General features: G+C 42.7%; 1 protein-coding gene across 1 annotated transcript; it reads left to right on the top strand.

Moving 5' to 3' along the window:
* The first annotated feature begins 302 nt into the window (after positions 1–302).
* On the top strand, positions 303–14,171 carry LOC149322008 (histone chaperone asf1b-B-like). The gene is made up of 4 exons (XM_089506611.1): positions 303–526; positions 8,959–9,074; positions 11,026–11,202; positions 13,149–14,171. The coding sequence occupies exons 1-4, from the start codon at positions 418–420 to the stop codon at positions 13,344–13,346; spliced, it is 600 nt and encodes a 199-aa protein (XP_089362737.1). The 5' UTR covers positions 303–417; the 3' UTR covers positions 13,347–14,171.
* The last annotated feature ends 314 nt before the right edge of the window (positions 14,172–14,485 follow it).

Raw genomic sequence — 14,485 nt, 5'->3', positions numbered from 1 at the left:
GAGGGCCGGGGGGCTCCCAGTCCCAAGCCATCCCTTGCAATTCCTATCAGGACGACTCCCATTGGCTGCCTTTCCTTCGGGCGCGCGGAACCCAGGCTGCAGCCGCGCGCGCTGATTGGCTGTTGGGCTGGCGCGCGGGGGTCGGGGTGGGAGACGGAGGAGGGGCGGAGTCGTAGAACGTCGATTGTTTAGGTTCAGCTCCCGCCAGGGACCAAACGCGAGCGGCGGATTGGCTGGAGCCGAAGTGGGCGTGAACCGCAGAGGCGCGAAGGAAGGGGATTGGCGGAGGCGGCGATGCCTCGGTGGGATTGGCTGCGGCACGGGTCTGTCATGGAGCCGGTGGCGCGCGGGGGCGGAGGGCGGTTGGCGCGCCAGTAAGAGAAGAGGCGAGGAAGGGAAAGGAGGGAAGGGGCTGCCATGGCGCGGGTGTCGGTCTTGGGAGTCTCGTTGCTGGAGAACCCCAGCCCCTTCGGCCACCCGCTCCGCTTCCAAGTGCAGTTCGAGTGCGGAGAGGCGCTGCCTCACGGTGAGTCTGGAGAATAGACGTATACACACGCCGCACGACTCGAACTCATCTCCGCCTCCCTGTGGATATGGGGCGGGAAGGAAGGAGGGGAAGCGCCGGGGGGCTCCAGTGGCTGGACCTACGGCTCTGGAGACCAGGGATCCGATCCATCAGAGTGTCCTGGGTCTACTCACGCTCTCTCAGCCTCAGAGGACGGCAGTGGCAAAGCCCTTCCGACCAAGCCTTGCCAAGGAAACACCAGGGCTGCATCCTCACTGGAGAGATAACCCGGGTTGGCATTACTTTAACTGTTTGTCTGGCTCAAGGCTATGGAATTCTGGGAGTTGGAGTTTGTTGTGGGCCCAGAGCGACTCCTCTCTGGGCCCCACAACAAACTCCAACTCCCAGAATTCCATAGCCTTGAGCCAGAGCAGTTAAAGCGGTGCCAAACTGGGTTATCTCTCCAGTGAGGATGCAGCCCATGATAGGTCCAAAACACACTGCAGAGACAACCCAGTTTGAGACCGCTTTAACTGTCCTGGTTCGGTGCTAGGGAATCCTGGGACCTGTAGCTTATTGTGGCACCAGAGTTTTCTCTCTGGATGGACGTTACCAGACCAGGGAGATTGGAAGAATAATCCAATGGCAATCCGAACGCAATCATGGGTTTTCACGTTATTGCGTGATAGACTACCACATGCAATTTTGAGCAATGGCAAGCTATTTTGGGGCAGTGGGAAGTCAGTTCGAACGCAATTCGAATTCATGTAAATTCACTGAACTAGCGAATTCACGTGAATGCATTCTGGCCCCACTTTCTTTTCATTCGAAATTAAGAGAGATTCCTCCCGTGTGATAAACTCCTCTGAAAGGAAAGGCGCGGTGTCTCACAAAACTGTGGCTTCCCAGGATTCCCTAGCATTGAGCCAGGATGGTTAAAGCAGTCTCAAACTGAGTTGTTTCTGCAGTGTGCTTTGGAGCGTAGAGTCACCTAAACGCCTTAAAGGCACACAGCAACAAGAACAGAGTCTAAAACACGCTACAGATCAGTTCGATTCCTAGCTCTGCCGTGGAAACCCATTGGGGGACCTTGGGCGGTTCACAGTTTCTCAGCCTCGGAGGCAAAGGCAAACCCCTTCCGAATAAACTTGCCAAGAAAACACCATGATAAGTTCATCTTCAGTCCCCATAAATCAGAAAGAAAGGCACACAGCAACAAAAGGAGCTGGGAGGAAGGGTCCATGAGTGGGCTTTCTCTCCTGACAGGCCTTTTCTTCATGGTAAGTTGGGGGCCCATAACATTCAGCTGTGCTGTCTACGGGCACAAGATCCCACCTGTTCTTGGAGGCTAAACAGGATCAGCCCTTGGATGGGGAACAACAGAAAACACCAGGTGCTGCCGGCTGTATTTTGGAGAAAGGCAGTGGTCAACAGCCCTTGAGTATTCCTTGCCTAAAAAATCCCTAAGTCATTCATTGGGACACCATTAAACTTACACTCGCACACCAGAACCATCCTGCAGGTTCCACACATCTTCGTATGGAGCTGGTGTGGAATACAGTCTGCCCTCCATATCCACAGATTCAAGGATCCAGGGCTTGGAAAATATTCCTAAGATATATAAATTCACAAAAGCAAACCTTAATTATGCCATTTTATATAAGGGACTCTATTTTACTGCACCATTGTATTTAATGGGACTTGAGCATCCGCAGATTTTGTTATCCGTGGAGTTGGGTTTTTTCCTGGTACCAAACCCTAGCTGATAAAAAGGGCCCACTGGAATATGCAGCAGCTTCCATAAGACTAAGGCTGAAGAGAAGGTGGTGGGGTTCATTCTCACTCTTTCGTCTAACTGACAAGATAGTTGAGAGGAGGGAAACAAAGGAGAAGAGAACCATTAAGATGGAATTTGTGACCTCAAAGCCAGCAGTTCTATCGAAAGAAGGATGTAGTCTCCCTGTAGCAATAGCAAATACATTTCTATACTGCTTATCAGTGCACTAAGCACTCCCTAAGCAGTTTACAATGTGTAAGCTACTGCCCCCAATAAGCTGGGCACTCATTTTAGCCACCTCAGAAGGATGCAAGCCTGAGTTGAGCTTGAGTCTTTGGCTGGTACTGAACTCGCAACCTTGCAGTTTGTGAGTGAGTGGCTGCAGTACAGGCATTTAACCACTACGCTTGTCTGATGTGGGTGACAGGCAGTTTTTCCCTGCGAATGTGCCAGGGAATTGTACCATATTTGTGCCCATTGCCTTGTGTGCCTTCAAGACTGGCAGTCCCCCCCCCCCCGAATGTGCCAGGGAATTGTACCATATTTGTGCCCGTTGCCTACAGTTTCTTTTTTTCCCTGGAAACTCACCAGGGACTGGCAACAAATGGCTGGGGACTGGCACTGGTCCATAGATCACCACGTTGAGTAATACTGTTGTAAAACACTTGCACTGCTCCTGGCCATACTGTCTCATTGCAAACAACATTTTGAATGTCTTTCTCTCCTTAGTAGCTGTGTTATCTATTCCTATAGCAAGAGGGAATTTTCCTATCCAGTAAAAGAGGCAAGTGTTAACTGGTCTTGGTAAACTCTGCAGATGTAGCTAGTTGGTTAAATATTATGCTGTCCTGGGAAATTGATCAAGTCAATGACACATCACATCACTGGGCATTTCTGGCTATAGAGCAACATAATTGTTGGAAGGCTGTACTTCAGAACTGATCATATATGTTCCTTCAAACTGTGAGGATTGTTACAATGTTTAAAATATTTGACTACTAACTGCAGATCTAGTAACTTCCACTCTAGCTATTTCTAGAGGGATAGCAGTGTTCATCTATTGCAGAAAACCTGTTAGGAGCCCTTGTGTGCCTTCAAGTCATTACCAATTTTTGCAACCCTAAGGCAAAGAAATGGGAGTGCCACTACATCTGATAGTCCTGATGAGGAATCTGTATTTAGGACAAGAGGCTACTGTAAGTACAGAACACGGAGAAACAGAATGGTTCCCAATTGGCAAAGGGGCCAGGCAAGGCTTCATCCTTTCACACTATCTGTTCAACTTGTATGCAGAAAATACCATATGAAGAGCAGGCTTGGACACAGAAAAAGGAAGAGTGGAGATAGGAGGAAGGAATATCAACAACCTAAGATATGCAGATGACACCATACTACTAGCAGAAAGTGTCACAGATTTGGCACAATCACTGAAGAAAGTGCAAATTCAGGCCTAATGTAATAATAATAATAAATAATAAAATTTTTATTCCTATCCCGCTTTTTCTCAGGCAATCAAAGCGGCATACAAGTTAAAATACATCCATATATATATAGTGCCCCCCTTAAAACAAGATTAAACAGTATAAGATTAAAAACTACATATTAAAAACCAGCTAATCCAAATAATAATCATTATGGGCAGAGTTCACTAGATGGGAAGTCTTTTTCATGGCTGAGTATTTTATTCCAGGAAGGCCTGCCAGAAGAGATCTGTCTTAATGGCTTTTTTAAAGCTCTCTAGATTGGTAATTTGATGGATCTTGTCCGGCAGGCCATTCCATAATGTAAAAAAATTTATTATTTTAACTTAAAGAAAACAAAAATAATGACCATAGAGAATTTACATAAATTAAACCTAGATAAAAAGGAAATCAAAATATTTAAAGATTTTCCCATACCTTGGATCAAGCATTGATCAGAATGGAGAATGCAGACAAGAAATCAGAAGAAGATTAGGAATGGGAAGGGCGACTATGAAAGAACTAGACAAAATCCTAAAGAGTAAAAATATGCAGCTGAACACTAAAGTTAGACGTGTTCACTCATTGTATTCCTTATTACCATATATGACTGAGAGCTGAACAGAAGAAAACAGTTAGGAAGAAAATCAATTCATTAGATGTGATGCCAGAGAAGAATACTGGGGATTGCATGGACAGCCGAAAGGACAAACAAATAGGTCCTTGGAACAGATGAAGCCAGAACTCTCCCTGGAAGCCAAGTTGACTAAACTGAGGCCGTCATGCTTCAGCCACATAATGCAAAGGCACGACTCATTCGAAAAAATGATGCTGAGGAAGGTGGAGGGAAGTAGAAAGGAAGACCACATGCCTGATGGACAGACTCTGTCATGGAGAGCATGGGCCTGGGCCTGCAGGACCTGAACAGGGAGGTAGAGTATAGGGGACTTGGAGACGTCACATTCAGAGGACCACCATGAGTTGAGATTTACCCAAAAGTAGCTAGCAACGAAAGGCAAACCTATCACTTTTTTTTTCTTTTGGGGGGGGATATTTGTTCAGAGGGGGTTTGCCACTGCCTTCCTCTGAGGCTCTTTAAAGACTAACACACTTGTTGCATGGGATTTTCATGAACACTGGCCACTTCATCAGATAGATGAAATGTGCGCCCTAATATACCTTTGCTTTGGGATGGAATGTAGTCAGTGAGGTCAGAAGAAATGAAATAGGGAAAAAAGTCTGCAGTTTTCAAGATTTGGTGTTTCTTTTTCTTTCTTTCTTTTTTAATAATGTAGTGGCCTACAGAATTTGATAGTACTTGCCCATGCACATATGCAAATTAAGAGCTTGCTAAACTGTGGTCCACTTGAGAGACAAAAAATTGTGGGACAGGCTTTTAAAATAAAGTACTTATGCAGAAAGCTTCCTCTTCATGTACAAGCGTGAAAAACTGCATAAGAAAAGGAAAACTCTGTCACAGAAGAAAAGTGAGGATGCTTTTCAATACCTGCTTCACACTGCAGATGGTATTCTTTGATGCCACAGTCATATACACAATTATGCAGTTTGGTACAGATCACTATACTGGAAATCACAGCTTTCATTAATACGATTAAACATTTTAGTCTTGCATCTGCAAAATGTATATTTGGAATCATAGAGTTCGATGAAACCACAAGGGCCATCCAGTCCAAACCCCTGCCATGCAGGAATTCACAAAGCACCCCTGACAGATGACCATCCAGCCTCTTTAAAAAACCTCCAAAGAAAGAGACTCCACCACACTCCACAGGTGTGTGTTCCACTGTCTAACAGCTATTACTGTCTGGAAGCTCCTCCTAATGTTGAGGTGGAATCTCTTTTCCTGTACTTTGAATCCATTGCTCTGAGTCCTATTCTCGAGGTTCAGAAAACAAACTTGCTGCATTTTTAGTATGTCATCCTTTCAAATATTTAAACAGGGCTATCATATTACCTCTTTACCTTCTCTTCTCCAGGCTAAACATACCCAGCTCCCTAAGCCTTTGTTCGTAGGGCATGGTTTCCAGACCTTTCACTATATTAATCCTCCTCCTCTGAGCATGTTCCAGCTTGTCAACATCCTTTTTAATTGTAATGCCCAGAACTGCACACTATTACAGTGCACCCTTCCCTTACGCAGGGGATCCGTTCAGGACCACCCCCATGTAAGGGAAATATTGCATATGGTGGAGCCCCATTGAAAACAATGGGGCTTGTGCACACGCACCATTGCCTCTTGCTGAAAGCTGCATATGACGGATGCACTGTATTTCTCTCAATCTAGACACTACCTTTGTTGATACAGCCTAGATGCATTGGCTCTTTAAGCTGCTGTATAACTCATGGTTAATTATTAAGACTCCTAGTTCCCTTTCACGTGTATTATTATTAAGCCAGGTGTCCCCCATCCTGCTTAGGTGTAGTACCTTACATTTCTCCCTGTTGAAATTCATTTTGTTAGTTTTGGCCCAGCTTTCTAATCTATTAAGGTCATTTTGAATTTTGATCCTGTTCTCTGGGGTATTAGCTGTCTTTCATTTGGTGTCATTTGTAAATTTCGTAAGTATGACCTCTATTTTATCATCCTATGGCACCCCACTGGTCACTACTCTCCAGGATGGAGAGGAGTCGTCGTTGAAAACCCTTCCGGTTCAGTCTGTCAGCCAATTAGAGAGCCATCTAACAGTCATTGCTAGCTTGTTTGTGAGAATATCATGGGGGAGCTTGTTGAAGACCTTACTGAAATTAAGATATGCTACATCCATAGCATTTCCTTTGTCTATCAATTTGGTAACTATCAAAAACAGAGATCAGATTAGTCTGGCATGACTTGTTTTTGAGAAACCCATGCTGACTTTTAGTGTTTGTGACATTCCTTTGTAAATGCTTACAGTCAGTCTGTTTAATGATCTGCTCTAAAATCATTCCTGATGGTGATGTCAGACTGATTGGGCAGTATTTGTTTATGTCCTCTTTTTTCCTCATTTGAAAATGGGAACAACATTTGCCCTCATCAGGTCTACAAACATTCTTGAGAGTAAAGATCTGTTCTAAAGCTGAGATTCCATGCAGATCCCTGTGATTTGTTGTTCCTTTTCTCCAGAGTTCCTTTCATTTGATGCAAAAATATGAGACACTTCATTTTTCTACTTGTGACTCCTGATGTTTGGATATAAGTTCTTACAACTAGCAGTACCACATGAGAGAGCTGTTAACCTTCATAGCTGCACCAGTGGTTTATCATAGCAGATTGCTCACAATGTTTCCTGACTGTTGCCTAATGAGATGATCCATAAAGGCTGAAGACAGGCATAATATTTAAAGAGAAGCTGCAGCAGATTCTTTACCCCTGTTGAGAGCTAGGCTTCCTCCCGGCTTTGTAATTTGCATGATAGATGTATACTTGTTCTAGCTGAACTCTGGGTTAGCTGTCAGCATTGCTCCTCCCCCATACTCCAGGCAACATGCCTGAACTTCTTTAAAAATCTAAAAACCTCACATTATACTTAATTGATGTTTGCCTACATTTTTAAAGTGGAAGCACACTTTTTAAAAGCTACCAAATTGTTCTAAGGATTAAAGGGAAGGGGACTTAGTGATTTGCTGGGAGTGGGTCAATTAGAGTTCAGCTAGCTTCTACAGTGAGTTCATAGACAGCTCTGCTCAGGTCAGCTCCCCTAAAGAAAATGGATCTTCATGAAATTGAGTGAGAGGACTTGCATATTAACTCAACTACTCTGCAAGTCTTACATCTATTGAAGGGGACTTTCCTTCTTCCATAACTCTAGGAGAAATTAGAAGACCAGGACTGGAACTGGTGAATCAAGATCCAACTTTGTTTAGGGAAAGAAATGCATTTCTGCCTTCTACCATGATAGACCAGGATCCAAAGAGAGGGAGCACACGGTAGATTTAATATTTGATATAACAGAAGAAATTATTCAAAAGGCCAAAGAGAATATTGAGAAACACCTTGCAGAGAAATTGATTTGACTGATTATCTGACAGGGGGGTTGGTGGTTTGTGCCATAGAAATTTGATAAAACTGCTTATTATATACTTAGTTGGTAGTATGCAAAGGGATCTTGTAGAATCTTTGAGACTAACTGTGTGAAAGAAGTTCTAGCATAAGCTTTGATAGACTTGGGGCTAATCTGTGCTGCAGAAATAATTTCGGTTTGTCACCACTTTAATTGCCATGCCACAAATTCTGAGATTTGTGGTTTTGTGAAATATTTTGCCTCTGTTGGGGAGCTTTGGTGCCAAACAAACAAACTACAGATCCCAGGATTCCATAGCATTGAGCCATGGCAATTAAAATGGTGTCAAACTGCATTATTTCTGAGTGCAGATGCAGCCTTGGTTTACTTCGTCAGATGCATAGAGTGAATTCTGAATACTTTGTTGTTATAATGCTATTATATGTGAATATACAATGTATATGCACTGGATGTGAAAAACAATGTGACAAGAACTGAAAAATTAACTAAAAAGCCTTAAGGCAACAAACTTTTTCATAATAAATTAACTAAAATAATGGCATTTGGAATCCAAGACCACGTTTCAGTTCTTCAAAAAATACTTGCATCTCTTCTGTTAGTGCATCCTGGTCCTAGGAAAAATCTTCCAACGAACAAGCTGATACTGTGAATGCTACATGATGTATTTTGCTCCCTATGATGGCAAGAGATTGGGGAATGGTTGTTTACCTTACAGGAGGCTGTACATGACAAACTAAGGCCTAGAAGTCAAAATTTCTATCAAATTTGTTAGCTTCATTCAATTAGAATGTAAGTGCTCTGGGCTCCCATTCTTTCCAGATTATGGTCTGTCAGGGTGGGAGACATAAATGCATATCTTCCCTTAAATAAAATTGAATCCTTGATTAATCAGATCTGTTTTGTTTTTTTTAAGGGACAGAACTGAGAAAGAGCTGTTCTTCAAAGGGAGCTCCTCTTCATTGGGAATGAAAGTTGCTGACAGTTGCTTACTCACATCTTCAGCCTTGCTCTTGAACATTCTTTAAACATAGATATACAGAATACAGTTCCCCAAACACTGATAGTAACTTAGTTTTTTGCCTTAGAATATTGACTTCTTTTATTAGGATGGGAATGAATATGTTTCCTTCAGATATCTAGGACTATGTTACCTACAGTTCTGCTTACTGCACGTATACCATCTTCATCTTTCAGACTTGGAATGGAAGATCATCTATGTGGGTTCTGCAGAGAGTGAGGAATATGACCAAGTTCTTGACTCCGTGCTGGTGGGACCCGTTCCAGCTGGGAGACATATGTTTTTGTTTGAAGTAAGTTCTAACTAACTTTTGTAACTCCAAAACTATAATTTGGAGAAGAGGGAGGAAAGCCAGGAAGAGTGGAAGGTAGGAAGACAGAGGAGATTAAATGAAAAGACTAAGCCTGTGTGGCCAGTAGTCGGGGATAGTGGCATTTGGAATCCAAGAACATATGGAAACCAACAAGTTTTCCACAATTATTTTAACATCTATGTGTTTATCTGCCATCAAGTCACTGTCAATTTATGGCAACTCCATGAATTTCATAGAGTTTTCTTAGGCAAGGAATACTCAGGTGTTTTTGCCAATTCCTTCCTCTAAAACATAGCTTGCAGCACTTGGTATTTATTGGGGTTCTCCCATCCAAGTCCTAGCCAATGCTGACCCTGCTTAGCTACCTAGATTAGATGGGATCTTGTGCCTTTGAAGTATTTTATCCTGTCTAAGCTTCTACTGTATTTGTATCCTGAAGCATTCTCTTTCATTTTTGTTCAGTTTTGTTTTGTAATAACATACAGTACACGTATACATCCTCTTTATTATGTACTGCCAATCCCTTTGCGTTGTAGGAAAGGTGAAGGGGGAGTGATATTGTCTTCCTGGCTCTTCAAGAAAATTAGTGATGTTAGGACTACCATCCCAAACTGATTGCTCTACTCTTGCTGTAATCAATAGTCTTACAGAAGATCACCTATTGTTATTTCAATTATTTCTCCCACAGAAATGTAGCTCAGTTCACTGGTTTTTCCACACTTTTGCTTAACTTGCCTGCCATTTATGATCAACCTCACCTATATTTTTCTTTAAATCTGCTAATTGAGTTCTTCTGTATCAAAAACTTACTTTCATGCTGGGCTGAAATGAGGGTATTTGTCTATCTTTTAGCATAGTTTTCTTAGGCTGCATGTATTTCTCTGTGTGTCTGTGTTATGACATAACTATGAAACAAATAAAAACTTGTTGATATTCGTTGTCTTGCCATATATGACTTTGTTTCTCCAACATAAGCCCGTCTCAAGTTCTGTATAGCTCAATGGAAGAAAAGATACATTGCATGCTGAAGGTCCCAATTCAGTTCCTGGCATCTCCAAGGCGCGATACAGACTGCCCCTTTTATCTCTGGGTTGGGGGCAGGGCAGCCTTACCAGCAAGTCGGAGTTTTTCCAGACCACAGAGAAGCCGAAAAATGTCACTTCTCCATGATGCGGAAAAGGGGTGTCCTTGGAGCTTCATGCCCCTGGACACCCCGGGAGCCAAAGCCATTAGAGAAAGGGGCCACCCAGCCCCTTTCTCCCTGGCATCGTTCCTGCAGCCATTTGGTTGCTGCGGGAATGGGGCGGCTCCCAAAAGGAGCTTCATTTCAGAGCTCCTTCCTGCGCTGCACCCAGGCCGCCATAAGTGTCTTGGGGTGGCACATAGACGTCACGCACATGCTGCGCCATTTGGATGCAGCACGTGTGTGACGTAATCATGGCGACCCCCCGTGTAGATGGGAGGCCGCCATGATGACGACGATGCCACATACTAGGGTTGCAGGGCGTGCAGATGCTCCGCCCCCATGTAACCCTAGTACGTGGCCAGGCCGATGCAAAGCACCGGTCTAGATCAGGCCCAAGTTAAACTGGAAAAGCCCTGTCTGAAACTGTGGAGAACTACTGCCAGTTGATGTCAGTAATACTCAGCTAAATGGAAAATGTTCTAACTTGTTATAAAGCTGTTTCCTATATGCTGTTATATTCTAAAGAGCAGTGCAGTGTAGTGAATAGATTACGCTTGGGCTACAAAACCTGTTTAAATTCCTGTTCAGTCTATAGAATCCTAGGAGTGATAGTTATTCAGTTTTACTTAATACGTATCATGAAATAGATGAGAATCAAATAGAAAAACACAACTTTAGTATTTTAGGGAATGGGTCATGATACAAACGTCATTAATTTTGTTCTTCTGTCCTTTTCCTCCTCAGGCCAATGCCCCCAAGCCTGATTTGATCCCTGAGAGTGATGCTGTGGGAGTTACAGTGATACTTATCACTTGCACTTACCTAGGACAGGAATTCATCCGTATTGGATATTATGTTAACAATGAATACATGGATCCTGAGCTAAGAGAGAACCCACCCATCAAGCCAGACTTTTCCCAGGTGAGTTACTGGTATGATAAGAGCAGGGCCGGTGTGTTTTTTCTGGAGTCCTAGGCTGAGATCCTATTGAGAGCTAGTATAATGTAACACTATGCTGGCATAACTCCATGGAATGGTGAGAGAACTGAGGCATCCAGCCTGGTGGTAGGAGTGGGCCTGTGTGTCTTTGTGGGACTACTTGAGGCTCAGTCTGTTGGGAAACAATAGTGTATATATAGCATCTTCCTTGGGATTCTTGAAAGATATTGGAGAGATTGTCAGCCTTGATTCCATCTTTTATTGTTCTCACAAGTTGGAGGAATATGGAGTGGAGGGATGTAGGTCATAAGGAGGCAAGTCAAGCATTTAAAATCATCATAGATCTAGTGTAGTAAATGGTTCAAAACAGGGCAAGGGTGTAAGACAGGTCTGTGATTTTTTAAAATATAAAGAAATACTTCCATAGAAAGTGGGGTCCATCCTCCCTTTGAAAGAGACTGGAATCCAGTTTATAGGCATAGCGTGGTTGAAAGTGAAGAGGTGGTTTACCTGCTTTTTATGTTTAGCGAAAAACTATCTAATTTCAGAGAAATAGTTGGGTTACTCTTTGAGTTGTACTCCATCGGTGCTTCTGAGAATTTGAACTGTAACCCACAAAATCTTATTCTAAAATAAATCAGTCTTGAAGGTATCCTTTCCTACCCTACTTTCTTTACTGCTATGTGTGACTCAGTATGTAGTGAACCATTTCCGTCATTTTAGAGCAAAGTGGACCATAGAAGGTCTCATGCATCCCTTTACTGCCCAGACCCCAAAACCAATTATTTGGAAATAATCTATGGGAGGCATGGTTTGAGAGTTAAAGGCTATTCCCCTGGTGCTAAAAATACAGCCTAAAAGTAAATAGAAGTGACTTCTGATCATCTAGAATATCACTTCTGATTACCACTGAGAGCAATGCTGTGGCCTGCTGAGGATATGGCAGAGCTGAAATTAGACTGCAGACCCTCTGCTCGTGACAAACCCTATTTCAGAGTTTAGAAAATACATGCAAGATATCAAAAAGCAGGATCCTACCCTTGAGATTCAGCACCAGACAGTACTAGAAAACAGTATGTGGGTATAAGAAAGATGTTAGCAGAAATTCTGATCTTCCATTTCCCAATCAAGGAAGCCATATGGTGATTTCAGTTCGTCCTCGGTTTATTACCTGCCCCCAGGACAAGACAAAGAGAGTCTAAATTTCAATGTATAGTTTATGTATTTGATAATGTTTCTATGAGAACAAGCATGGTGTAGTAATTTAAACGTTGGACTATGAGTCTGGACACCAGGATTCAAATCCCCAATCAGCCATGGAAAACTACTGGGTAGCTTTGGTAAGTCATACTCTCAGGCTCAGAGGAAGGCAATGGTAACCCCCCCCCCCCCCCGAACAAACGTTGTCATGAAAACCCTGTGATAAGTTTTCCTTAGGGTCATCATAAGTCGGAAGTGACTTGAACACACACAACAACAAGCTTTCTTCTCAGCTCCATAAGCTTGAGAGGCACTGCTGTGGTTGTCCTTTGGAAGAACTCATGTTCTCACAAAGGGATTTTCCAAATGTTTAAAGCAAATTGGAATTGATGGGACATCACAAGAGATCTTGTAAGGTCAGCATTTTATGTACTCAAAGATGGAGCCTAGGTTAAAACTGATGTCTATATCTTGAACCAGTTCTCTTCTAGCTGTAAAATATGAGCAGGTTCCTTACACAGGGATTACCCTGATGTAGTAGAACAGGAAGGATTACTCAAATGACCAGTTTCATTTGTTGTTGTTGTTGTTATAAAGTAGTGCATTCTTTTTAAAATCTCCTTTGTCCCTATTTCTGGAATTGTTGCAGGATTTGAGAGGTTGTTGCCTAGAAAACTAAATCCACTATAAACCTATATAATTTTGACTATTCTTCTTCTTACTTCTAGCTGCAGAGGAATATCCTGGCCTCCAATCCCCGAGTCACCCGTTTCCACATCAATTGGGATAGTCCTAGAGACCAGATGGACAATATTGAAAATGTAGACCCAGAGCCTGATGGTTTCCTGCCACCCAACTGTGCATATATGAAAGGGTTGGCCTCTTCAATGGCTCTTCAGCCTGAGAATTCTATGGACTGTATGTGACCCAAGTGTAAAGATCTAGGAACCCTACATAGAGAAGGCCAATTGAAAAGTTTGTGTGATAAATGTGGGAAGGATTTGCAGACATGTGGCCAGTGGAGATGAATGAAGTTCTAAGTAATATGTCTCTATAGACGGACATTTCAGAGCTCATTTCCTATTGGGATTGTGACAGATCTTCCTTGCTGACTATAGGTCTGTAGTTCTGCCATACTATTTCTTGATGAGGATTTGGATTTGGCAGGCATCGAATCCAGCTGACTGAATAAACAAGAATTTGTTGCTATATTTTCTGAAGTCTGGAGCAGTGTGGGTTGCCTTTTACTCTCAGCACCCATTTTCTGAGAATTGTGAGCACTTTCATTTTAGGACAGTTTCAGTCTCTTTCTCTTCTTTCCATCTTCTCATTCCATTCCAACAAAGCTAAGCCCTGAGGAGTTGCTGTTGCCACATAGCTAATTCTTCTCAGGAGTTGTACCAGTTCTGCAGCAATTCTGCAGTTGTGCTTAGCATCAGAGGTGTACGAAGATGAGAAAGAAGCAATAATAGGATGATTACTGCACGATACCTGTAATACTCCTTTTGAGAACTCCTGTTTTGCCTTGCACCAACTGCCCTTTCTACCAATATCCCAAAAGGCGCCCTCAACAAACCCAGAGTCATATCTGCATTATTGAGGGTTTTCCCTTTCTTGCCTCATGTCCTGCTTCCTTATTTTCAGAGCATACAGTGCCTTGGTACTTGGCCTGTCTGTTTCTCTCACTGGTATTATAGTGATGTATGCTAGATATTTGTTCACATTGTGGAATGGATGTCCAACCAATAAAACATTTGGAAGAAACTTGTTTGAATTCTGAGTGGTATTTGTGTGGCTGAAAATATAAAGAAACTTTAATAGATCCAACTTGCTGTCCACTTTGATAAGTCATTGTTCAGTAAGGTGCCTTACTGTGTAGCATAAGGACATTTTCCTTTTAAAATCAAGAATGGTGAATCATATTTTAATTACTGTGTGCAGTCTTCTCTATTATATCTGTGGGATTTAGCATGGTATCAAGTGACATTAATTTAAGTCAAACATGTGGGACAGGATGTGCCTTTGAAAGCTGCAATTTTCTGTGGTAGTCTGACCAAGCTGTTAC

The sequence above is a fragment of the Sceloporus occidentalis genome, unplaced genomic scaffold, assembly GCF_023333645.1.
Source record: "Sceloporus occidentalis isolate IW3139 unplaced genomic scaffold, rSceOcc1.0.p SCAF_1, whole genome shotgun sequence".
In the NCBI taxonomy this organism is placed as follows: domain Eukaryota; kingdom Metazoa; phylum Chordata; class Lepidosauria; order Squamata; family Phrynosomatidae; genus Sceloporus; species Sceloporus occidentalis.
Note: the sequence above shows the minus strand (reverse complement) of the source record. Positions and strands in the feature narration are given on the sequence as shown.

What these genes read in the sequence shown, in the direction of transcription:
- LOC149322008 (XM_089506611.1), top strand. Translation starts at nt 418, where the DNA reads ATGGCGCGGGTGTCGGTCTTGGGAGTCTCGTTGCTGGAGAACCCCAGC. An exon ending in CGGAGAGGCGCTGCCTCACG is followed by an intron (nt 527 to 8,958) that starts GTGAGTCTGGAG and finishes TTCATCTTTCAG; the next exon opens with ACTTGGAATGGAAGATCATC. An exon ending in GACATATGTTTTTGTTTGAA is followed by an intron (nt 9,075 to 11,025) that starts GTAAGTTCTAAC and finishes TTTCCTCCTCAG; the next exon opens with GCCAATGCCCCCAAGCCTGA.